At 37.7% G+C, this 26,217-nt stretch overlaps 1 protein-coding gene across 1 annotated transcript in view; it reads left to right on the plus strand.

Moving 5' to 3' along the window:
* LOC134283985 (uncharacterized) overlaps positions 1-23,043 on the plus strand; it is a 69,522-nt gene extending 46,479 nt beyond the window's left edge. Inside the window, exons 3-5 of the mRNA XM_062848526.1 lie at positions 21,168-21,242; positions 21,302-22,317; positions 22,638-23,043. Of these exons, the coding sequence (XP_062704510.1) occupies positions 21,527-22,317; positions 22,638-22,881 (1,035 nt within the window). The 5' untranslated portion in view covers positions 21,168-21,242; positions 21,302-21,526 and the 3' untranslated portion in view covers positions 22,882-23,043. The remainder of the gene's footprint in view (positions 1-21,167; positions 21,243-21,301; positions 22,318-22,637) is intronic.
* The last annotated feature ends 3,174 nt before the right edge of the window (positions 23,044-26,217 follow it).

The following is a 26,217-nucleotide window of genomic DNA, read 5'->3' on the forward strand; positions in this document are numbered from 1 at the left end:
CAGGAATCTTGATTTCATTGACACGGCACTGAATCGGATGATGACCACCGCGTGCGATCGAACTCGGCAATCATCATTTAATTTCCATGAAATTTCGATTCTGGTGATAATTTATAGCGATTAACGTTTTGGAAGTAATTTGTGAGTCCCAACCCAAAACAAATCTGATCTCTCTGACTTGTGCCGCCACGTACGAAGTTGATCTGAATCAGAGTGTTATTGTTGCATAGAGCACTAATGGTTTTGATGTTGGTAAAACAGAGAATGCTGAATACTTTTAAAGTTGGCAATGTCAAAGAATACTATAAGCAGTACACTCAATTCTGTTTTTTTTTTCGCGATGTATTCATCCGCGCAACTTCGAGAAATCGCCCAAAAAAATCCAAAAGATTTTTTTACGCGGTTTTCCATCCACAAATGACTAAAATCACGTAACTTCGGAAAAATCGTGTAAAAAAGACGTGCAAAAAAATCGCGTAAAAAAGGCGTGTAAAAACAAAGTTGAGTGTACATGTGACACAATAGGCTAATCCAGATGACCCCCAATTGCAGAGGCGCTTAGTGAGATAAGGAGAAAATCGTTTGTTTACATAAAAAGTCATTTTTTGTCGTCAAATTTTACTCATTTTTTGCTCTAGAAGTTGTTACTTTCCATTTGCAATGGCTTCCACTATCATCATTCTTGATGCCCACGCCGACAGACATCGGATTGGAAAGCTAACAAAACCCGGAAGATCGCCCTCCGGAGGCATAGCATGAGCTCCTCAAATTAATCACATAAATTGTTTGTAAGTACCTACCGGATCTAAGCGCATCTGAAAGAGAATTCAATTTTCTTCCCAAAAAGTGCTCGTTTGCTTCTCTACGATGCGGAATTCGATACGAAAAAGTGAAAAAGTGCACTTTGTCTATGCTGCGCCATGTGACATTTTGGAGGAGTCACGTTTTTCATAGGGTTAAAAAATCGTTGACACACTACAAAATGCTTCTCATACATGTGTGTGTATATATATATATACCTATAGGTAAATCCAACGGAAGCTAACGATCCCTCCGCATCTGGCCTGCCACCAGATGCGGAGGGATCGTTAGCTTCCGTTGGATTTACCTATAGGTATATATATATATACACACACATGTATGAGAAGCATTTTGTAGTGTGTCAACGATTTTTTAAATATTTTTGAAATTTGATACGGATACCTAAACAAATTTTTGTTTTTGAGCGATTTGTTGAATCACCCCGGAGATGCCATGCAGCAGACCAGCTATCAAACGGTGATTTAAAAAAATATCTTTGCAACTGATTTTAGGTTTTATGTTATTATTTGATTTTTCTGTACGTTAAGCGCACTTGGAAGTGGCTCGAATACTCCATGGAGCACGCTACTTTCAAATTTCTAAAAAAAATTAGAAAAAAAAACATTCGGAAATTTCTTTATGAATCTCTTTGAAGATTCCTTCAGAATTTTATTCACGATTTCTTTTGCAATTTATTCGACAATTCAACCACTTAACCTATTAATTAACAGCTCTTTTGTCCACTAGGGCACTGCGTGAGCGTTTCCAATTGGCACTAACACTTTTTGTACAGCGCCTAAATGTATTCTATTCTATTTCCACTAATTCAGCCTTTGCGCTGCTGTCACTTTTCTACCCTGCCCATGGTAGAATGATGAGCACGATGTGGCTGTGTGGCTCTTGGTTCCATTTCCAGTCCGATTGGGGGTCCATTATGAGTTGCCGTTAGCCGATATATCCAAGTTTCCGGGTTTGTTAGAGCATATGCTCAGAAGAGGGTCAGGTGTTAGCTGCTCTCGGGGGGAAGAGCAACTGACGAAAAATTGCAAGTGCTGTGGCTGGGATTGAACCCTTAACCATCCACTTATGAAGTGAACGTGTAGCCACTACGCTACAGGCCCCGGCTTATTCGACAATTGCTTCTTGTTTTTTTTAGGAGATTCTTTCGCCAAGTTCTTCGAGAGTTTCGAGAATTTCTTCGGTTATTATTCCTTGTACTAAAAAAGACACCACACCGTCTTCAACCATAGGTTGTACAGACTGAACGATCACAAACATGAGACAACTGATAACACAGTGGTTCAGTGGATTTTTTTTCCATTTCACGATGTTTTGACGGGATTTGACGGGTCTTCGGATAGCCAATGACCGTAATGATTTTGGACTCCGTATAATTTAGGTGTTTCCACGACGGCAAAGTATTTTGGAAACTGACCATGCAATTTTCTCCTTCAGAAAAATATTCATGTTAAGTTTCTTTTTTTTTTGCAATTCCTTTCAATACTCCTCCGACAATTTCTGCTGAAATTCATCTCCTTTTGGCAGCATCTACAGCAGTTTAATAAAGTATTTCCCCAGTCATTCATTAAAAAATTCTTTGCGGAATTCCTCCGATAATTTCTGTTGATTCTTTGTTATTTTTATTTTGGGAATTAGGTCTTCCAATTTATTTGGAAATTCCTCTGTAGCTTCAAAAAAAACGTACATGTAAATGTGAATGTGTATATACAACAACTATTTCTGTTAAAATAGTTGTCATTACCTAGATATTAAATAGCTGTTCGATAACAAATTTAGGACACGGTGAACCCCTCAAGCTCCGATCCACTAGCTCTAAGTTCAATACCCTTAGATATAAAACGGGACTTCAGTTGCATCAAATGGTGTCACTTGCTAGTCATTGTGGTTGCAGCTGTAATTTGAGCCAATCATCACCGGTAATCCAAAGCCAAAGCTATAGTAGGTTTCAACCACTTAATCGGGAATGTCAAGATTGACTGTGTCTCAGTGTCACCGCTACTGAAAGCAACGCGCGCCGGTTCCGTTCGGTTATCATACAAGTTTTCCTTTTCATTCGATGCGACATGTTGAAATCGTTGCACGGAAAGCGAATCCAGTTGGGTGAGTAATCACATCTTTTGCAGAGCCATCAAAACGATACGTCGTCGGCGACGGGAAGGTAGATTGGAACCGTGTTACACACATTCTCGTCAGGTTTATTCCGCACATTGGTCGGAATTATACGAAAAGGTGCCCAAAACAGTCAACAATGAATATGACCTTTAATCGTAGTTGCAATGCTTTGTAGAACTGAATCGTCAAGAAATGAAATGTAAATGATAGTTTTCAAAGGAATTGTTTGATGGGTATCCCAAAGAACCTCTGAATTTTCTAGCAGCATTACTGCAAAATATTGTTAAGTGCTTCCTTTCGGAATTCAAGTATCATGTGGAAAAAAAAACTGGTGCAATTTGCAATGGAATTCCAGTAGAAGTTTTTACACCTTTAGAGAAAATAGATGTCACTTAAAAAGAAAGGGAAAGGGCTCATATAAAATTATACAGCGGGTGGCCAAAATGTTTGGGATATTCAACTTTTTTTCTCTCACAAATAAGTCCAATATGCTGTAACTTTTCATAAAGTGCATCAAAAATTCTCAAATTTTGACTGTTTGTCAACTTATCATATGTGCATCATTATGTCAAACCGGTATAACTTTATTTGTCGTGAGAAAATATTACATTTCATTCATTCGATTCGGTTCACTGGTTTCGGAGATATGAGAGTTCAAAAATTGGTTGTCTAAAAAATAGTGTTTTACGAGAACGATTCTAGCTTCGCGAAATATTAACCAATCGAGCCCAAATTTGTACCAGTAATGCACATATCGCTCCCTTAATGCTAGAACTAGGTACCTCGTTTTGGAAAGTGCGGATAAAAATGGCTGGTAAAACTTATCCTGGTATAAAACAAACTCTTTGTTGGTCTTAAAAGTTGAATTAATATGTGTTTTCGGATTTTCAATTGACAAACTTGTGTTTATTGTGGTGTACGTTCAGATAGAAACAAATTTCTTGCGGTTTCGCAAAACCAGTTACCTAGTTCTAGCATTAAGGGGACGATATAATAGGTTAACAAACAGTCAAAATTCAAAAATTTTTGATGCACTCTATGAGAAGTTACAGCATGTTAAATATTTTTGAGAGAATAAAAAAAGTTGTCTATCCCAAACATTTTGGCCGCCCCCAGTATTCTAAAAGCATTACTTCATTCTTCAGCTATCACGCTGTTGTACTTTGTACATTTCGTTAAAGAAAACCTCGCCTAATCCTACCCAAATCAGCGTGGTGTTGGTAGCGGTGACCAATTTCAGGAAGATTAAGGATTTTTCTTTACTCGTGCATTGTTTCTTCTGGAGCTTATAATATTTTTTGTCAAAACTATAAAACTATCGTAACAAATCAGAGCTGAATTCTTTTGGAAATTACTCTTTTTAGGACTAACATAGAAATTTCTTCATAATCTACTTCAAAATTTTCTCCAGTAGAATGTAATGGAAACCCGTCCGAAGATATTTTGAAAAACGCCTGACATTATAGTAATTAATCATCCAAGTTGTCTAGCTTATTAATAATCTTGGAATATCCTGGATCTTTATTTCTCTTAGAATATACTTTCAGTTGTATTATTGCGATTACATTCTTGCCGGAATTTCTCAAAAGACAGTTTTATATACGGAAATAATCTTATAGATAAATCAACTGACGTATTCCCGGAAGGATCCTTGGAAGAAATTTTGAAGGTATACTCGTAAAAGCGAGGTGTCCCTGTAAGAATTTCTGAAAAGAATTCCTGTCGAAATTCTTGAAGAATTTCTTGGAGGTATTTCCGGAGAACTCTCAAATGACGGAATTCTTGGAAAACTCTTGAATTCACCTGAAGGAATTACTGAACCAATAGCTGGAATGTATTCAAAAAGAAATGTCTGAAGTAATTTAAAAACAAATTCCTTGAAGAATCCATTTTCTAGAGAAATTCCAGGAGGAAACCCTGGGAGAATTCCGAAGTCTTCTCAGGGTGAATTCCTGATGGAAAGAAATGTCTGCAAGCGCTTCTAACATGTAAGTACTTACACAGCAAATAATTTTGTAATTTCCATGCGCGTAATTTCTGGCGATGTATCCATTTTTGAATGTAATTCACCCGATTACATCGTTTTCCAACAATTATCACACTTACCATGTACACCCTGGTTGGCAACCGTCGACAAACCCGTTTCAGTAGAAGCAGTATCATATTTTATCATACACATTCTAACTTGGTGAAATGGCCTGGGGTATGCCTCCCAATTAACGGATCAGTGTACGAATCCATGCCAATATTTTACCTATAAATGAGACATCTATCGAATCGGCTCTATAGCGATTGCTAGACCCACTGTCAAGCTGCCGCGGCTAATTTGCTGCGTGGAAAGAATGTAATCTCTACATCACTTTTACGACGCGACTGATGTGCAGCAAAAATGATGTGATATCACAAGATTTTTTTTGCTGTGTATATGTTTAAAGTAAGTCACAGTGACTGTGAAAGAATCACAGGAATTCCTGAAAGAATCGCAGAACGAACGACTTCTCGGATATAATTGTGAAAGAATTCTTGGGTGACTTCTAGGAGAATTTCCAGGCTCCAGTATCCTTCTTAAATTATCTTAATTCGAATACAAATCGCTGAAGAAATTCCCTTCAAGGAATTTAAAAAAAATCAGGTAACCTGGAATTTTTTTTTGGGTAAATCCCTGGAAAAGATGATGGACGGATTCCTGAAATGTCTGACCGAACCCCTGAATAAATTTCTGAAAAGAACCCGAGAGGAATTTCTGAAGGAATCACTACAGGGATTCTTGGAGCAATCTTTGAAAGAAGTCCCGGAGCAATCCCTGATGGCCCAGCCAACCACATATCGTAAATCATTGTGTGGAAAAAATCGTATATTTTCATATATTCAATCAGAATTGTATAATAATATGTATATTTGTTGACAATGATTGCGTAAAATCGCATTTCATGCCAAATTAAATTTCAATTGCGATTTTGTTTCATACAGTCGTCTCCGATCATAAAAGGTGCGAGATACTATCGGTAGGATCGCACAGAATCGGATAGAATCGTGAAAAAACATACATTCTTAGTGTCAAGCTGCAAGTTCGCTAGCATCGTATATATGATTTCTTTGAATCGTGGAAATCCTCGCTTCACATCGTATATGAATCTGCTAAATCGAGCTTGCTATTTAAAGGTATGATGAAAATCGGTGAAATCGTATACAACTATAACAATGTTGTATATTGATCGTTTGCGTCACACTTGCGTCGTATACGAAGTGAATGAAATCGTAGAAATCGTACATTCATTTTTGCAGTCGCATATGATTGTTACTGCACTTATAATAGTCGAATCTTTTTCTCGGAAATCGTAAATGGTTTTGTTTACATATTTGTATGATGGAGAAAAAGAAAAAAATGATATTCACCACAAATTTGTATTTTTGTTGTTGTTGACACATTACAACCATAGTAGCAATTATTTCAACCAAATATATAGGTTTTCATACTATTTATATACAGCAGATGACTTACAATAAGTGATGTATAGATTCTAACAACGATGTGAATTCCGGGCCTTTTGCACGGCACCACTTTTGGTGCCACTCAATGCACAACAACAACGCTCCCATCACAAGTCTCGTGCCGTGTCATGCCAAATTTTATTCGTTTCATGCCATTCACTTTAAACTCTCTATTTTCAACTTGGCAATATCGCCAATAGAGATAACGCGCAGTTCTCAATCAAAGGACCTAAGTTCGATTCCCACTGAACACTATTTGTTTTTTTATTATTTGAAAATCTTGAGTCGTATATTGGTACTCTCAATCGTAATAAGATCGTATATTTAGACGGATAAAATCGATGAAATCGTAGAAATTTTTCGAGAAATCGTAAATTATGTTGGATGGAATCGCAGTAATCGTATATATGTTTCGATATGGCCTCCACTTTAGTATGTATATGCCTATATCGTGCATGGAATACGATTAATTGGGTGGTATATATGTGTGACTATTTCAGTTGCAATTTCGATATAGCAACCAAATTGCTGGCTGGGGGAGTTCCGAAAGAAATCCTTGGAGAAATTCCCGCAGTTGGAGTAAACCCTGTAGGAATCCCTTGTGGAATTTCTGATAGTATTAATGAAGGGATTCCTGCATGAATTCCTGGAGGAATCCTTAGAGCAGTTTTGGAAGCAATCCCTAGAGAAATTTTCAAAGAATTGGCTTGAGGAATCCCTGAAGAAGTCCCTAGACAAATTTCTGGACGAATCGCTGAAGGAGTTTCTAGAGGATCTCTTGGAGAAATCCCTGGAGGAATTTCTGGAGAAATCCCTAGGGGAATCACTGGAGGAAATCCTAGAAAATCTTCTGGGCAAATTCCTGGGGGACTTCCTAGAGAAATCGCTTGAGGAATTCCTGGAGAAATCCCTGGAGGAAATTCTGAAGGAATAATAATTTAAGGATTTCCTGAATGCATCCTTGGTGAAATTTCTCCTGAACGAATGCCTGGAGCAATCCTTGGATAAATTTTTAGAGGAATTCTAGTATGGATCTCTAGAAGAGGAATTCTTGGATTAATTCGTGAAGGTATACCTGAAGGAAACCCTGGAAGAATCCCCGGAGGAATTCTCCGATAAATTTCTGGAGCACTCCCTGGAGAAATTCCTGGATAAATTCATGTAGCAAACCCTGGATGATTCCTGGAGGATTCCCTGAAGGAAATCTGGGAGGAATCCCTTTAGAAATTTCTGAAGAAACCTCTTGAGGAGATTCTGGAAGACAGGAATCCTTAGAGAAATTTCTGGAGAAATACAAGGAGAAATTTTGGAAGAATCCCTGGGGGAGCTTCTGGAAGTATCTTCTGGAGGAATGTCTTCTGAACAAATTCCTGACGGAATCTAAGAAGGAATTCCAGAAAAACCCCTAGAGAAACTTTTGGAGAACTCCCTTGGAACAATCACTGGAGGAATTTCTAGAGGAATTCTGGGAGGGATTCCTGGAGAAATCCTTAAAGCAACTCCTAGAGAAATCGCTGGATGAACTTCTGGACAAACTCTTGGTGGAATGCCTGGACAAATTCCTGGAGAAATCACTGAATTAATTCTAGGAGGAATCTCTGGAGGAATTTCTGAAGGAATATTTTGAGAATTTCCTGGAGGCATCCTTGGAGAACTATCTACAAAACGCTGATTAGACCGGTCGTCCTCTATGGGCACGAAACATGGACCCTACGTGCAGAGGATCAACGCGCCCTTGGAGCTTTCGAACGGAAGGTGTTGCGTACCATCTACGACGGAGTGCAGATGGAAGACGAGACTTGGAGAAGGCGAATGAACCACGAGCTGCATCTGCTGCTGAGAGAACCAACCATCGTCCATATCGCGAAAATCGGGAGGCTACGGTGGGCGGGTCACGTCATCAGGATGTCGGATAGCAACCCGACTAAAATGGTTCTCAAGAGTCATCCGACCGGTACAAGAAGACGTGGAGCGCAGCAAGCTAGGTGGGTCGACCAGGTGGAGGATGATCTGCGAACCCTACGCAGAGTGCGGAACTGGAGACAAACAGCCATGGACCGAGTGGAATGGAGACGGCTACTATGTACAGCAGAGGCCACCCGGCCTAAGCCTGATCGGTAAGTAAGGTAAGAATCCTTGGAGTAATTCCTGAAAGAACGAAATCCGTGGATATGTTCCTTCTCTACAGGAATTCTGGTAGGGAGCTCTGGTAGGATTCCCGGAGAAATCTCTAGATGAATGCTTTGAGAAGTCTCTGGAGGAATTCCTGGATGAATCCGTGGAAGAATTCCTTAAGGAATTCCTGGAGGAAACCCTAGAGGACTCTTTGAAGAATTCCTGTAGCAAACCCTGGCAGAAATCCTGAAGAAATCCCTGGATCTTGGATGTTTCACTAGAGGAAATCTGGGAGGAATAGTTAGAGAAATTTCTGGAGAAATTCTTGGAAGAATTCCTGGTGGAATTCTAGGAAAAATCTCTGGAAGAATTCCAGGAGGAATCTCAGGAGGAAAGCCGGCAGGAACTAGACAAATTCCTGGCAGAATTCCAGGAGAAATTCTTAGAGAAATCGTTAGAAAAATTCTTCGAGAAATTCCGTGGAACTATCTCTGGAAAAATGCCTGGAGGAATCCCTGAATCAATTCCTGGAGGAATCTCTAGAGGAATCTGGAGAAATTTGTCAAGAAATTCGTGGAGAATTTCCTAGAGGAATATCCAGAGGAATTTTTGTAGGAATTTGAGGAGGAACTCTTGAAAGAATTTCTGGAGGAATCATCGGAGGAATATCTGGAAGAATTCTTAAAGGAATACCTGGATTAATTAAAAAAAAAATCTTAGAGGAATTCCTGAAAGAATCTCTGGAGGAGAAATTCCTGGAAGAAACCCTTTAAGAATACACGGAGGAATCCCTGGAAAATATAAGGAATTCCAGAATAAATTCTTGAAAAAAATCTGGAGGATTTCCTGAAGAAATTCCTGGAAGAATAGCTGTAGGAATTTCCAAAGTAATTTCTGGAGGAATTCCAAGAGAAATTGCAGGATAAATTCCAGGAGGAATTCCCGAAGAAATGTAAAATTCTTGGAGGATTCCCTGGAGAAATGCCTGGATGACATCCTGAAGTAATTGCTGGAGGAATACTTGGAATAATTCTTGGATAAATTTCGGAAGGAATTCCTGTGGCAATTTCTGAAGGAATTCATGGAGACATAACTTAAAGGATCTCCCGAGAAGGAAACCTCGAAAATAGCACTTGAACAACCACTGGAGGAACCTCTACAGATATTGTAGAAGGTGATTCATTTTCCACGGTTAGTAAAATTATTGTGTTTTTAATGAGAAAGTGCATTAATATATTTTGTCCAAAGTTCACACCTTTGTGCACCACTGTACTCTCGTGTGCTGGACTAAACTAGATAAATACGCTCTGGTGCTTCTGCTTCAATCGAGCGCCGTCGTCATTGATATTGGTAAAGGAACTGGTGACAGATTTTTCCTGTCGCATCGCGTGCAACCATCGATAAATACCCGGTTGTCATGTTTAGTGTGCAAATGGTGATAATCGAAAGTAGAAACAACTTATTCGCGAGATGACTGTTTAATATCTCATCTGGTGGGATTTCCTGGACAAACTGTGGTACTTCGGTGCTACGTTGAATTGTAGAGCGGCGTAGGCATGTGCCCATTTTTTATGATAGGTTGTTTGTATATTGATGCAAACTTATGTAAAAATGATGTACCAATTCAACAGCATACATATATTGCAAATTACTATCGAGCACTTATTCTTCTCAAATTGCTTATATCTATCATAAAAATCTCTATGTGCTTTCTAACTGTTTATCCCAATATAAAAGTAAGTTCAAGCTTTCCTTGTGAACTTTATCCTAAAGTACATCGGAAAGTGTACCTTCTAGTTAGTCAATTGCCTGAAAGCATTCTTTCAAACCCTGCCATTAAATTCATCAATCTTATCAAGGAAATTTCATAGCCATGCGAAATCTTATATCCATGTCCATCGATGAAGGTAACGTTCCGTTGTCAAAACAGGACTGCCTAGACGGCGGCGGATCTGCTGTCCCTCACGAATATCCGGCGGCTATTGTTAATATCGCATCAAGTCGATCCGAGCATCAATTGTTTCGATCAACAACCGGTACAAACCCTCGATCCTTCACGCTGTATCAATAATCGCTCACTACAGACAAGAAAACAGCAACATCCATCCGTAACGAACGAAAGAAAGCCCCATCACCGTCGACTATTCAGCACAGCGCTCAACTAACAGTATCGCAGATCGCATCTCAATAATATAATTATTTTCACCCTCACGGGCTTTGCACGATGTTGAAAATGTCGAGGGAGAACCATATCCCACAGACTCGAGTAGGTACACACATCGCGGTGTGGGCCACATAATAATGGGAAGATCGTAATTTTCTGGACTTGACTCGCGATCGTTAACCCTTCAGCTCGAGCGGGCACGCCGCGCCGCCGCCGACGAGATGCGGGAAAGGTTGGATGTTGGTTGGATCAATCGACCAACACACGGTCCAGTATAAAGCAGAAAACTTTCCGAACAGGATGGGAACACAAGATTATCGCCTGCAACTGCTACAGCCTGGCATCTTTGGCAGAATTGGATTCGGCTTCGTACAATGTGGTGTGGAATGTTTAGAGATAAAAACAGCTTAAGTCAAAGAGGGCAATTTAAATTGTTTCGATAAAAATGGAAGAGGTTTCGCAAGAGGTGATAGTGAAAGAATGCTAGCAATTTTAATTCTCAAACACGGAGCAATCGTACATCAACGATGCAATGTACATTTTTAAGCCCAGGTCAATTACGTTAAGAAATCGAATTCAATAACCCACAATGATAAAAAGTGGCCATTTCGATTTTTTTCTAGAACGAATTACTTTTTTACCATACCGGATTTTACCATTGAACTCCAGCATTGAATGCCAATCACATAAGTTGTTTAAACACGTAGGTCCATTGAAAGCCATTACAATCTGTCAAAACCGCCACATTAGTGCCAAATTCCGGCATAAAATAAATAACGTACAAACCGCGCAAAAGAAACATAAATCATAATTTCCAAACGGCAGTGGGCATCATTCCTTTTTTAACGATTTTTTCATCCGAAATGCAAAAGAAACCCACAAAAACGCTTGCAATTCACGTCCACTTACCGTCGTTATGGTGCATTTTACTTTTACAGGTGTTTACATTATGACGCATTTAGTTACTGATCCGAGGTTTTCACTTACCACTGACCGACCGCTGACAGACGACGCCGGTCGGTTCCTGCAGGGTTCTCGTCTGAGCCAGTTTTTCATTTTACGCTTTGCCAATTGAATTGCTAAAAAGTTGCCCATAAAAGGGTTCATCGCTTCCGTTGCATTGAAGTCGCTCGCGATCTCTGAACCAGCAAGGGGAAGACTAAAAAACCTCGGAAAGTGAATTTTTACGATTATCTTCCCTTTTTCATGAGGCACAGACTTCATCCTACTTTTTGAACCCGGTTCTGTCGCAGTGCGACGTCAGTCGATTTTGAAGTGAACTGTTTTTTTTCCTCGACTGATTGCTTAGCAAGGCTGCAGCTTAGCAATGACTGACATGATTGACATTTAGTGAGAGTAAATGTGATCACGTTCGATGCAGCTTTATCATAACTTTCCTTCAGAGCAAAGATAGTTGAGAGCCTGTCTACGAAGTAAATATGTTTCTAAAAGTACATATGCTCATCGTGTTTAGGAAATTCATACACTCCTCTACCCCTATCTCCCGATTTTTAATCATGAATGGTAGGTGTTGAATCAAAGAAAAGCCAATGTCTTTTTATTGATTTGAAAAATATCACTTCAATAAATACAGTGATAGACATTCGTTTGACCGAATGGAAAAATTTTCCAAAAAAGTGTCAGGAACTAATACAAAAGATTTTATGATAACACTTTTTTATCGTAGTGATAGTATATCTAGTACTGTTTTATAAAAATATGATACATCACACTTATTACATATACACTGAAACAAAAACGAGGGTAAAAACCCTTCAAAAGTCATTTTTTGCCTAGACATTCGTTCAGCCGAATTGTACAATTTTTGGAATTCCATACACTGAGGATACTGATCGTATGTTTTTCATAGTTTACATCTTATGAATCAGTTATTTTTATTTTTTTCATCATTTCATAGTTCTCGTATGCTTTTCATACATTGAAAAGCGAAATCCATAAGACTTATCGTATGAAAAATCTCATAAGAAGCATCGTATGAAAATCATAAGATGTGTTATGAAACATCATTGTTAAAAAACAACAAAATCTTTTATTGGCTTCTAACCACTTCAACTTCCGAAGCGTCGATGGGCGTATGAGTAAAGCACGCACTCGCCAACCTTGAGGTTCCTGGTTCGATTCCAGGTTGCAATTTTTTTTTTAATTTGTGCAAAATATTTCACACAAATATGTATGATAGTCATAAGACATACTTTCAGTTCTTATACGTTATCGGTATGATTTTCATACGTGAGTGTAGTGAAATTTATACAGTAACAGTATGACAATAATAGTTGGCGCTTTGAATCCAAAATCATAGTTCGTAACTATGGTTTTCGCAAGAAATTCTTGTGGCAAAAAATCATAGTTGATTCGTATGATTTTCGCAGTTGCAGTATCCTCAGTATTATAATAAAAAACTTACAAATTTGGAAAAATATCCAACAAAATCATTTTGTGTGGTGACCTGCATTATAGATCGACTTGTAAATCATGAATTAAATCGTTTTTGGGAGTGTTGCCATACTATTTTTGCATGCATCTCATATAAGTATGTCATAATATTGTAAATGTTTCCAAATTGAGATTTAATGTGATTATTTTTATCGGAAGTGTTTCAAAAGAATCTAATGAAAGTTTCATGACGAGTGCCGTTTGAAAATTTACGAAAAACAATGTTTTTAACAGAAAAAAAAAACGCAAACCAAAAAAAAAAACGTATTTAAATATTGTTTTGATGAAGTATAATGGTTGCACTTGCATAAATCACAGCATTTACTACTATTAAGTCTTCTAATAGCTCCCAATATCTTCTAGACTGTATTTTGGCTGAAATAACATACATTGGACGGCTCACATTTCGAGAAATGGCACCAAAAGTTTTCAAATTTCTAGCATGAACTATTTGTTTCATAATTTAGACGTTCTGTTCAAATAAATTATGTTAAAAATGAATGTGGTTCAAAACTAAGACTCATTTATAATATATTTCTTCAGATTGAATGAAATAAGCCAATTGTTTGACCAAATCTTGCATGTTTGTATGAACATCTGCTTTTAAACAGGGTACAAAAGTTCTGACACTCCTTGCAGTTCTTTCACTTAGTAGTCTTCTAACTCATTTAGTAATGCTAGCATCAAACAGGTTTATTCACACAGGCATTAAGGCACGTCTTTATTTCAACGCAGAACTATTTAATTTAGCTTTTATCAATCCCATTTTTAAGTTTAACGAACCAAAACAAATATACTTAATTTTTTCATGACATTTTATGCAATAATTTGAACATTTCTAACAATAATGTTGTGCCATATTTTCAAAACTGCTAATCTAGCTTACGTTTGAGTGTTTACAGAAATCATTTTTTTTAAATAAATTTGTTTATCATCGCTTCTCCTTATCGGGACATTTTTTTTATCATATTTCTCTGAATTTCACAAATAAATAAACTTTTAAGGTCAATTATCTTACTAACACGTCATAAACTAAATCCCTTGGGGTATATCCTTGAAATATACTCACAAAATTGCAAAAAATCTATTGAAAACCAATTTTTTATTCACCTCGGCTAAACGAATGTCTAGGCAAAAAATGACATTTGAAGGATTTTTACCCTCGTTTTTGTTTCAGTGTATATGTAAGTGTGACGTATCACATTTTTATAAAACAGTACTAGATATACTATCACTACGAACAAAAAAATATCATAAAATCTTTTGTATGAGTTTCCTGACACTTTTTTGAAAATTGTTTGGTCTCGGCTAAACGAATGTCTATCACTGTAGTTCTGTAAGTTTTTGTTGGCTGTTCGGACCCGACATATAGGGAAAGTTGCTTAAAATTGGGTATGACAGAAAAAAAGATCCACTTAGCAATTAATTCTGAAACTTCAAAATTTCTTCAATTTGTTCCTCGTTTTGCTTCTTGGTGTATGCTATTGTGATGTTTTTGACACACGAAAATTATTTTGTCATGAGTGTTTTTTTAATAAATTTTAGGGTGATATGGGGCGAATTATTTTTGGATAATGTGTATTATGGGTCAAATTTTCCATAAACTATAGAAACTATGTGTAAGCATGAATGAATGCTATTAATCTACAATATAACAATAATTCAGCTTGCAGACATGCAGGGATGCACTTTTTCTTAACAATTTTTATGAGTGTTGGTCGACTTATGCGAAGGATAATTACCAAGATAATTACAAATTTTCAATGTATTTCAAGTGATACACACAGTGTTTATTCATAAAGCATAAATTCGACAGTCGCTTCAATATACACATTCACAAAGTCGAACATTTTCAACGACACCAACGTGATTTGACGCTATTCTTCCTTGCAATCACTCAATTCATCTGTGCACATAATCTAACAACAGTGTGATTTAATGTTAAAAGTTAAAAGCATTAATTAACCCTCAAATGGATACCTGGGGTCAATTGGACCCCAGAGCTACTTTTAAGTTGTCGCAAACAAGTTTGGATTGACATATCGGTCCCATTTTTACAGTACCGTCGTTAGGGGTGAGAATGGGTCAAAAAAGGATAATCAAAGATTGTTTGTTTAATTACAAATGCAATTGAAGTCGGTATAACTTTTTACTTCGTATGTACATTCTTCTATGTGGTAATGATAGTTACCACATAGAAGAATATACATACGAAGTTTATCCACAAATTTAACAAAAAAACATTACTGCTAAACATCTTATTCTGCATCATGACGTGTAAAAACATCTCCTCTTTGAAATAAAATAAAATTTTCAATGTAAATTAGCGATAGTTGATTAGCTATTTCCAATTTTATGTTTCTCCGTTTTGACCCAATCTCACCCCCCCAGACCCATTTTGTGTTTAGTATTGTTTTGTTCCTTGCTGTGCATGCATCGCTCCAGATGGGGCGAGTAAATATTGCAGCATAATCGATCGCGTTCGCTATGGTCATGCGCGAAAACGAAAACAATAGATGCGCGGTGCTTAGTTTTGTGTTGTTTCTTGTTGTGTATGCATATGGTTTGGATCATTGGTTTGTCCTTTGTCGCGTGCAATTCATTCCTGTGTGGAATGGGCTTAAAGCTTCTGCTCCCTAATGGAGTGGAGACGCGCGACAGGATTTCTTTTATTAGACATGGTTTTATATAGAAAAGTGGTCGGTTGTGCGCGAAAGTTAGTGTTTATTGACCCATTGTCAGATCACATCACCAACCATAGGTGACTCCTAGACCTAGATTTGCCCCATTTTGCCCTATTTTCATGAAAAATGAGATTTAAAATGTATTTATGAAAAACAAATACTGCTATGGAACGTTGAAATTAGTTTTAGGTGCAATTGGAAGCTAAAAGTTATTGTGCGCAAATATGAAAGATATTTTCCCTTTTTTACCCTACATGCCCCTAAAACTGCTGGATAATAACATATTTTGTATGGTTTTGTAATGTCGCTGGATGCAAAGATGAAGCCCTGGATCATTTTTTATATATACAAATGTGGTTTTTCGAATAATGCTACAATCATTCTCGGATTGGTATAATTAGCTGTCTATTTCACCCCAATTTGCCCTGATTTTTGCCATGTTGGCCCTGATTTTTGGTCAAGTATTGTATGAATTAATTTCTTTTATTAGCATTGGTACTGAAACCAATGTTATCAAAAAGACATGTATGACTTTTTCTATAATTTCAGCTATTCATGGGGAATTAAGGGCATAATAAGCATTTTATAAAATATGTCAAATGTGCGCTAAACTGATTAAATAGGGCGTCTCAAAGCACCAAATTATATAGATTTAAGATGCCTCATTTAATCAATTGTGTGCATATTTGCCACAAATTAAAATTAGCGTTAATGCTTATTATACCCTGTATTCCCCACCAAAGTCATATGTTTTAACAGTCCTTTCGATAACATTCGTTTAAGTAACAAAAGTCCATCAATTCGCATCAATTGACGCATCAAACGCAAAGCTAAATTGCGCAGGTGGCGCTTTTCTAAAACAGTGAATTACGAATTCTAGACTGAATTACTAATGATACAAATGGAAGAAAAGTGAAATTATTGCAGATTTTCATAACTTTCATGCAATGTATTGACCAGAAATATGTTATTTTTGCTTCCAAAGTTGAAAATTTTGCGTTACCTAACCTCACATTTGATCGCCAATAAGCAAATGGGGGAAATCAATTCATTTATGAGGCGACAACAAATCAGGGCAAATTGGGGTAAAATGGACAGCTATTTGAACCCTCCCGTGAATGGTTCTTAACTTTATCGATAAACCGTATTTGTATATATATATATATATATATATATATATATATATATATATATTTATATATATATATATATATATATATATATATATATATATATATATATATATATATATATATATATATATATATATATATATATATATATATATATATATATATATATATATATATATATATATATATATATATATATATATATATATATATATATATAATGATCTTGGACTTCATATATTGCAATTAATGACATTACAAAACAATAGAAAAAATGTTATCATCCAGCAGTTTTAGGGGCATGTAGGGCAAAATAGGAAAAATATCTTTCATCTATGCGCATGATAGCTGTTAGCTTACAATTGCAACTAAAACTAATTTCAACGTTCCATTACAGTGTCTGTTTCTTATAAATACATTTTAAATCTCATTTTTCTATGATAATAGGGCAAAATGGGGCAAATTGGACAACTACTGAAAATGATTTTGGTGATAACATATCTAGCGCTTTTTATTTATGCAAAAAAAAGAAATTCAAATCAGTAACATTAAAATTCCATTCATAATCATGTAAAATTCACAATTTCAGTAGTTGTTGGGGCATATGGGGCAATATGAGCATTTAAAAGTATCTTTCATATATGTTTATGATTTTTTTATAACCTCTAATTACACCTGCAGCTATTTTCAATGATCTACAGTCGTGTTAGTTGTTTGAAAATACATTTTGATTCTCTTTTTGTATGAAAAAAGGGCGAAATGGGGCAAAATGGACCACTTCCCGTGCCGTGCGGTGAATGAAATTAGCACCAATCGATTTCTCGTAATTTTTTACGTCAGAAATGGTCAACTTCACGTACCGACCGAAACCAGCGGCGGTAAAAGATCCGTTTTTTGGGTCGATTTTTCCCACTGTGCAACGGTTGTCTTACTAACATTCCCTTCCCTCCTCGATGACCGTAAGGACGTGGCCAGCGCCGTTATTGACATTACTTGTGAGTTCTCACTCTGTTAAAAAGTAACAGTTATCACGACAAAAACTGCAAAAATGTTACTTGAAAAAATCGCCATTGTTAAAAATGGTGGTACGTTTAACAGTAAAGTAGTACTAGGTGAACGCCAACTTAAAAAAAACCCAAATTACAAGATTCCCGTTTCAGTCGGGAGATTTTGTCGACTTTCTGTAAAGTGTTCTATTGTGCTTGTTATGTTACAAGCTATGCTATTAAAAATCAATACAATGACAGGCAAAGAAAGCCCCCTTGACTTTCTAAATGCTAAAATAACACTAAATTAAAGCGATGCAGGTTAAGTAAGAACGTAAAGTAGGAAAGAAGACGAAAAAAGGATTTTAATGATCTTCGGTCCCATTAAGGTCGATGCAGATATAATTTTTATTCCATGTCCTCTCATCGGGTACATTGGGCGGGGGTAAAATAATTAAGCAACAAATAAAACAAAAGAAAAAAAATGAAACATTCAAAATTATGACCATTATTGAAACAACATTTTTCAACTATTGAAACTTTCTGCTGAAGTCTTTGGCCGTCTAGAGTGAATACGAATCTTCGACTTTTTGACTCCACATGGACATATCTGCCGGGGCCTAAGCAGGTGTGAGTGATCTTCTATTTTTAGGCGATAATTGCGCCTGCCACGTCAGGCTGTAGGTCAATGTGGGAAAGGGGGAGGAAGTAAGGATTGCAATCATTTGTAACCACAGCAGACTAAATATTCGGATGTCGGACAACGAAATCAAGCTTGGCGACAGAAATTTGGCCAGGCCACAAGTCAAGGCGAAGGCGAGCAATCGCCTAGAATGGAGATCTTTCAATTCAGCCCTCTGCGCCAACGCGTGTGCTTAGGACTGAAAGTTAGTAAGTAGGAGTGTTGGTAGGATATTTTTAGCAAAGGGTTCACACATTGGTGCACGGATGCCAGGCGTAAGGTGGAAGATTGTCATTAGTCAGAAGATAATGCGGCACGCTTGATTGCATAACTCGTAGGTGTTATACGTATGATAGATTGATACTGTGCTGTGAAAGTTGAAAGGAGGGAAACGGCGTTTTCAACCCGTTTCTGTTCTGCTGATGGCTGTGAATTTGAAGGGATTGAACCCAGGACCTTCTGCATACGAATTGGAAGCGGTAGCCACTAGACCACCAAGCCCGTTCCTCGTTTCTGGATCGACCGGAAATCAAATCTCAAAGTATGGTCATGCTGAAAACCCACTAGGTCTGTCAACTATGTGCTTTGATTCCCAAGTCCACCCCCAAAATCTAGTTTTTTGATATTTTTGCACAATTCCTACAACTTTGGTATCAAAGAAGCAATTATCGACAAGACTCTAGAAAATGTTATGTCGTTTTGGACAGTTTATTTTAAAACGTATATTAGGATGGTATGGAACGAAATCTATCAAAATATCAACTTTTTCAGATCACAAATGTGATTTTTACATTATTTAATAAGTTTTACGGACATATGTTGTTCGGAGAACTTGTGGCAGGCATGTATACATATGTTCCAATTAATGCTAAAAGAATTGGCTTTCCTCAAGTTTTTGTGTACTTTTGACTAATTGAAGTTCGTCCCGTAACGTGGGCAGATCACCTTGTAATGGTGCGTTACGGTGTAAGATCTACCATAACAAATTTTGATCATGTAATTTTTTTAGCTTTGTTAAATGCAGGGAAATTCCAAGATCACAATTTGTTCTACTTTTTTTTTATTATGTTTTTCATTGTTAACAAACCATTTATTTCAGGAGGATTCAGGTAGTTTTTGTTTATGTCTAGTGATTTATATCCAAAAATTATGTAACTGTTGTGAGCCTATCACCATTTAATACTATTTTCTATTTCAGATGTACAAGGCAATCCTGTAGTCGCGACGACAAAACATCCTTCTTATTTTTTGAAGGGTCAAGATCGCCATATCATTCGGTGGCGGGTAGACCACGTTGTCCGCGTCGTTTTTCTTCGAGCCGAGTGTCGTAATGCCGCGTTTTTTTTTTCGGATCGCCACCTTTTTTTACTCGTTTTACGCGATCTTTTCTTTTTTTTTGTTCAACGCGATTTTTAGATTTTTTTTCTTTTATTTTGTTATTTCTCGTGTAACCATTTTTTTCTTGCGTTTTTAACATTTAGGTTATGCAAAGTTCCGATGACCCTGGAGGGATCGGTTCGGCTTGTGTCTCGCACTGAGCCGAAACATACTTATTTATACAATAAATAGAAAAAAATATCTCTTAATTTATTTTCGTTTAACTCGTTTTTCGTGATTTTTTTTTCTAATTAATGAAATGTTTTTCCTTTTTTCCGTTGTTTTTGCGTTTTTTTTATGTAAATGGAAGTTTTTTTTTTCTCGGATCGCCAACTTTTTTTTCACGCGTTTCAAACATTTATTGTAATGTTCCTATGACCCTGGAGGGATCGGTTCTGCTTGGGCTTCTCACTGAGCAGAAACATAATTATTTAAACAATAAATAGAAAAAAAAAATTTCTTTTGATTGCCGGCTTTCAAAAGATTAAAATTTAACCAAATAAAAAACCAATGCCGTGGGTCCATCGCCAGCTTTTCAGGCGAATCCTTGACCTAAATAATACATCTCCCAGCCACCCACTCCGTAGTACTTATGGGAGTGTCACTGAGTCGGAGGCCTCTTAAATAAGTGCTACATAAACATTTCCTTCCCCTATCCCAAGTTACGGTAAAGATGGGCGTGGCCGGGAATAATGACATTTGTGCTTTTGGTATTCTTGCATAAGATTGGAGCAAAGTTAACTCCCCGGCCTTGTTCCGAAAAGCAATCTGAGCAAGATTAGCAAAAGGTTCATGAATGTTGTTAGTATCCAATCTACGAAGTATACCGTAACTACGCTAACGCTAACGCTAACTTTTGACTAATTGAAGTTCGATAATAATCGACAACACAAAATTGATTTAATGCACTCCTCAATTTCATTGGATTCAGCTGATATTTTGACCAGTGACTTCTTTTTAGGTGCAATCAAAATATGGGGATGAACTTGAGAATAAAAGAATATTTTTATAAGTGGACAGGCCTTATGCCTGAACTATTTGTAGAAATAAATATAGAACGTGTTAAATATCTTAAACACACCATCATATCACATTTAATCATCGAAACTCTGAATAAAATACGGCTTTTTCTTTTTCTCATTACAGATCAAAATTTGTGCACTTTGGAATTAATTAACAGCCGTGAAAATGCAACCAACAGTAGCACATATTTGTGAAATGGTAAGTTATAAGAAATTAATATTTCACAACATTAAGCACAAAAACTTGTTTCCTTGTAGAGCAACAGTAAATGAACAGGAGATAAATCGGGACTAAAAACAAAACCAACAGGTCAGAATTCCTTCGCGATATTTTCCCTCGAAAATTGTATAAATCGCCCTCATCTGTCCCCTGTCAGGCCACTCACATGATTCCACCGCACCCGGTGCGCGGACGGAACACCATCACGACCGTCCGATCGGGGAAACCAGTTTAGACCCGATGAGAGGCTCTGAGATGGTGACATGTTGCTGCCAGATCAAACGTACGAACAGGCCAGCAACCATCATCGGGACTACTTACGGCGTTCATATGATAAATTCAACCGAATCATCGATCTGAAAGAAATCGATGTCAAGCGGCTGCACCGCAACATTTTCGACAGCGACAACGTGGACGAGTTCGTGGTGCTGACGAATAATGAGATGAAATTTTGTCAGGCCAGTCGAAGCGGTAGCAGCAGCTTGCCGAGCGGACTTGGCGTGAGTGGGCCCGGATCGAGCGGGGACAGTGGCGGTGGCAAGAGCCCGGGCAAAGAAGACACAGACAGTGCTATTTGGAGCACCAGAGAACAATTGAAAAGCAAGAATGACAATGGCGAAATTGTATCGTCGAATGTGGTAACAAGTCTCGAAGGATCGTCCTCAGGGCGAAAGAGCCGGGTTGGCGAGAGGAAAAGTACAGGACGGAGGCGTCAACGCTCAACGAGACGACCGAACGACAGCAGTAGCAGTACATTGAGCAGCGATATCCAAACGGACGCTGGCAGCGAGGTTGATGGCGACGACCCGTGGCAGGATGGACCCTCTGACATCCGGAGGAGCGGGGATGAACTGGAAAATGATTACGACAAGACGTCGGATTTCTTCAACAACATTCCGGAGTTTCAAGGTGAATCGCTGGGTCCGTTCAGTTTGAACAACAAGAACGATTTGAACATCAGAACCAACATTGATATCCTGCGTGCTTGTGAGTTGTTTCTGATGCGCAACCGTATCCGGCCGGACTTTTTCTGCAAGTACAAAACAGCCGTCAAGTGAGTATCCTTTACCGAGGTACAGGATGTGTTGATTTAAAATGATGAAATTTTTGATAGATCAATTCCTGACCTGTAACTTTCTATTCCACTCTTCAAATCATCGTAAGCGTGAGGTGATGATAAAGGTTAGAGGTAAATGTCTACATTTAACCTCGTAATATGTATTTTGTTCAGTCCGATGGAGCTCTAAAGACCATTATGATTTTTCAACAACTACATACTCCATCGTGGTATTACAGAGTTTCCTTTTCAACCCATCCTGTACCTCAGCGCATTTCGTCTTAAGATCTAATTAATCGCTCGTCTGTCGCTTTTAGTGCCTCCGTTTCGGCACCTCCTTCGTTTCCGCTGTCCGGCACGAGAACGCCCGTCGAAAGCATCAATCGTAAGCCAAAAAGCGTGTCTCCACCGATGCAACGGCCGCCATCCGCTGCTCACCACCACCGTACGAATCTGGGGACATCGGCCAAAACCAGTGCGGCGATCAATGCGCTCTACAGCGTGCCGAACCGGGCCGGCAAGAGGAGACGATTTATTGCGACTGCAAACACAGGTAAGTGACTGGCGGCGGTGAACGGTGGCGGTTTTGGAATAAGTAATGCTTTGATTGATATGAATGATACACGTTTTTGCGAAATGAGTTCATTATTTTAATTTAATAATTTTTGGTATGCTGTATAGATCTATTTACTTTCATTTACTACAACCTGGGATTTAAATTGACGGAGATATCACCAAATGGATGGAAAAATATGTTTTTCGAAAGTGACCCAAAACTTTTGGCTAATACATCATTTTGAGGGGTTACCCCAGGCTTTTGGTCGATGACATCAAGAGTTAATTTACTTAATAACTTTTTCCCTAGATTTTTTAGCCAAGTTCAGTAAAAAGCAGTTGAAAGCTAATAGGAAACAGGTTATATTACCGCTCTCATCTTGAAATTTGGTCGATCCCATTGCCAGCCGTAAGTTTATATTCATTTTTTAGAAAATTCGGCAACTTTGGGTAAAGTTTTCATACGAATATTTTTGTAAAAGTTTATCTTAAATCTTGTTCAAATTTACTTTGACTTATAACCTTTTGAATGAGACCAGGGGTTTTGAAATTGGACGCGAATTGATGGAGATATGGGCCTAAAAAAAATTAGGGGGTGACCCAAAACTTTTGATCGGGAGTGTTTGTGTAATTTTTGTGGGCAACCCCATTGTTTTATAATATATTTTTTTCTAGGGATTTTTGGGAGTACAGTATTGTTCCGCCCCTTTTCAAAAATTCTTTTGAATATTCTACAAAATCTATACGCATATTTGTTATTTTTAACGTTGCAAAGCGCACCATCAACATTCATCTTAAAAAAGAGGAGGAAAACTTGTTCTCAAATGTATCAGCAAGTGAATGAAAAATAAAGGACTGACACGCGGAGGCCGTGATAAAATCGGAATATTAGTGTAGTCGTTTGTTCTACAAAGTTTTTCTTGATTATTAACGACACCGCTTCTTTCTTACTGGAATTATGTTCCACGTGTAACAGAGCCTACATCTCTACGGAGATAAAAAAAAGCCCTGGAAAAATCCCTGGAGGGAACCCCGGGAGGAATCACGTGAGGAATGGAACCTAGAATTCCTGCAGATGCTATTATTGGAATAACTTATGCGGTTTCAGCTGAAATTCCTACAAAAATCCCTGCTGTGATTCCTCTTCAAAATTTCGTGCTGTATTTCTAGAAGGATTCATTCAGAAATTTTTCTTAGAAGAAATTTTTATTATAACGTAATTTCCGCTGGTAACCCACTTAAAATTGCATGACCAACTCTTGCTTCTAGAATTCCGCTGACATTGACTCACTATTCCAAAAGAAATTCCTAAAAAAATCTTTGGAGAAATCTTTGGAAAAATCACAAGATTAATTCTATAAGAATTCTTGGAGAAACCTCTGGAGCAATCTCAGCAAGAATTTCTAAAGGAGTTATATAAGGCGTTTGTGGAGGAATAACAAGAAATTTTCTCCAAAAATGTTTACGATGGATTCCTCTAAGGGTTAGTTATGGCATATTTCCGCAGATTTCCTTTAGGTATGCCCACTGGGATTCTTGCAGAAGTTCTTTCTGTAATTTCTGTAGGGATTTTTCAAAATTTTCTTTTGGAATTTTGCCAACAATACCTGCTAGGATTTCTCAGGCATCCCTCATTAATTGGTTTCTCGTGAGATTTTTCAAATGGTTCCTTCAGAAATTTCTCTTGGAATTAATGAAAGTATTCCTTAATTATTTACTGGAATTCCTCCAATTATTCCTAATTGAATTCATCCAGCAATCCCTGCTGTTATTCTGCTCCATGGATTTTTCTAGAAATTCATGCAGAGAATTTTGTTCCAGAGATTCTTTCAGCATTCCCCTAGGAATACTTCAGGGAATTCGTCTTTGTATTCTTACTAGAAACCCTCTGCATTCCTTTGAGAATTTCAGCTGAAATTTATCCTGAAATGCTGCTCCGATTTCTCCAGAAAATCGTGATGAAAATTATCCTAAAGCAATCCCTGCTGGAAAAATTCCTGGAATTCCTGGACATATCTTAAAAGCAATATTACCTGGAAATGCCAACAAGAAAGCTTGGAGAAATCCTGGTGGGAGTTCCAGGCATTCCTAGTGGGAATTCCAAGAGGATTTCTAAAAAGATTTCTCTTGCATTTTTTTTATTTTTTCCAGGAATGCCTGCTGGGCGCTGGGGTTCCTCTGGCTGGAATTTCCTCTTAGGATTCCATCAGGATTCCCTCCTGGGATTCCTCAAGGAAGCCTTCCTGAAATTCTTCCGGAATATCCTGCTATGATTCCTTTGAAGATTTTTTTCAATTATTTCTCTAGGAATTCTTCGAGGTATACATCCAGTAATTACTGCTGGAATTCCTTCGGAGTCTCCCAGCAAAACATTTTAGGGAATTCTTGCTAAGATTTCTTAAACATTTTCGGCATGAATATCTCCAATTATTGCTTTTGAGAGTCCTTCAGGAATTCTCGGAAGATTTCCTGCAGGGATTGCAAGAAAACCCAGGCAATATCCTACCAGAAATGTCTGGAGAAGTCCTAGTAGCAATCCTAGAGAAATTTCAGCAATAGCTCCTAAATTAATCTCATGAGGATTTCTAGTAGGAATACCACGTTTCTGGAACAAATAATCCAATAATAATCTACAGCAGAAATCGCAGGAGGAATCCCAGCAAGAAAATCTAGTGATGGTGCCAAAAAATTCTTGTGCGAATCTTTGCAGAAATTTCTAGAGAAATCTCAACAGAAATTCCTGGAGGAATACTCGTAAAGCCTTTCTTCGAACGAAATCTGAACAAAATGACTGTTTTTCATACAATTTGGCGACGAGTGGTGATTCAACAAATCGCTTCCATACAATCTTCAAATGTCAAGGGGGTAGACAGCTTTTGCTCTCGGTGTAAGATCATGAGCAAATTTTGAGTAACTTTGAGCAACTCAGTTTGCTCGGTTTGCACCGTACATCGCCCAGACAACCAGGATGCACACTGTTCATCGTAAAAAGTACTATTTTAAGTCACTATCGCATATATGTACGGCTGAGGGACAATTTCCATCGCATATGATGTTATTTTTTTTTAACTTACTGCGATGTATCTGGTAAAATCATATAAGAGTGCAAATTAACTTTTATAATGCATGACTACATCGTAGTAGACGACATTCCGATGTTTTGTTGCGACGAACTTTGCTTATTCGCAAAAGCGTTCGAGTGAACTCGCAAAGTGTCAATTAAATTCGCATAATGGGGCACGTTCGGTGTAGTACTAGATTTGTAGTAATGAGCTGAATTTTAGTATGGTGAGAAGGTCAGTTCTCCGTTTCTGCAATGAAATAGTGCAAAAAGCGTAGGTA

Source organism: Aedes albopictus, chromosome 2 (assembly GCF_035046485.1).
Source record: "Aedes albopictus strain Foshan chromosome 2, AalbF5, whole genome shotgun sequence".
Lineage (NCBI taxonomy): Eukaryota > Metazoa > Arthropoda > Insecta > Diptera > Culicidae > Aedes > Aedes albopictus.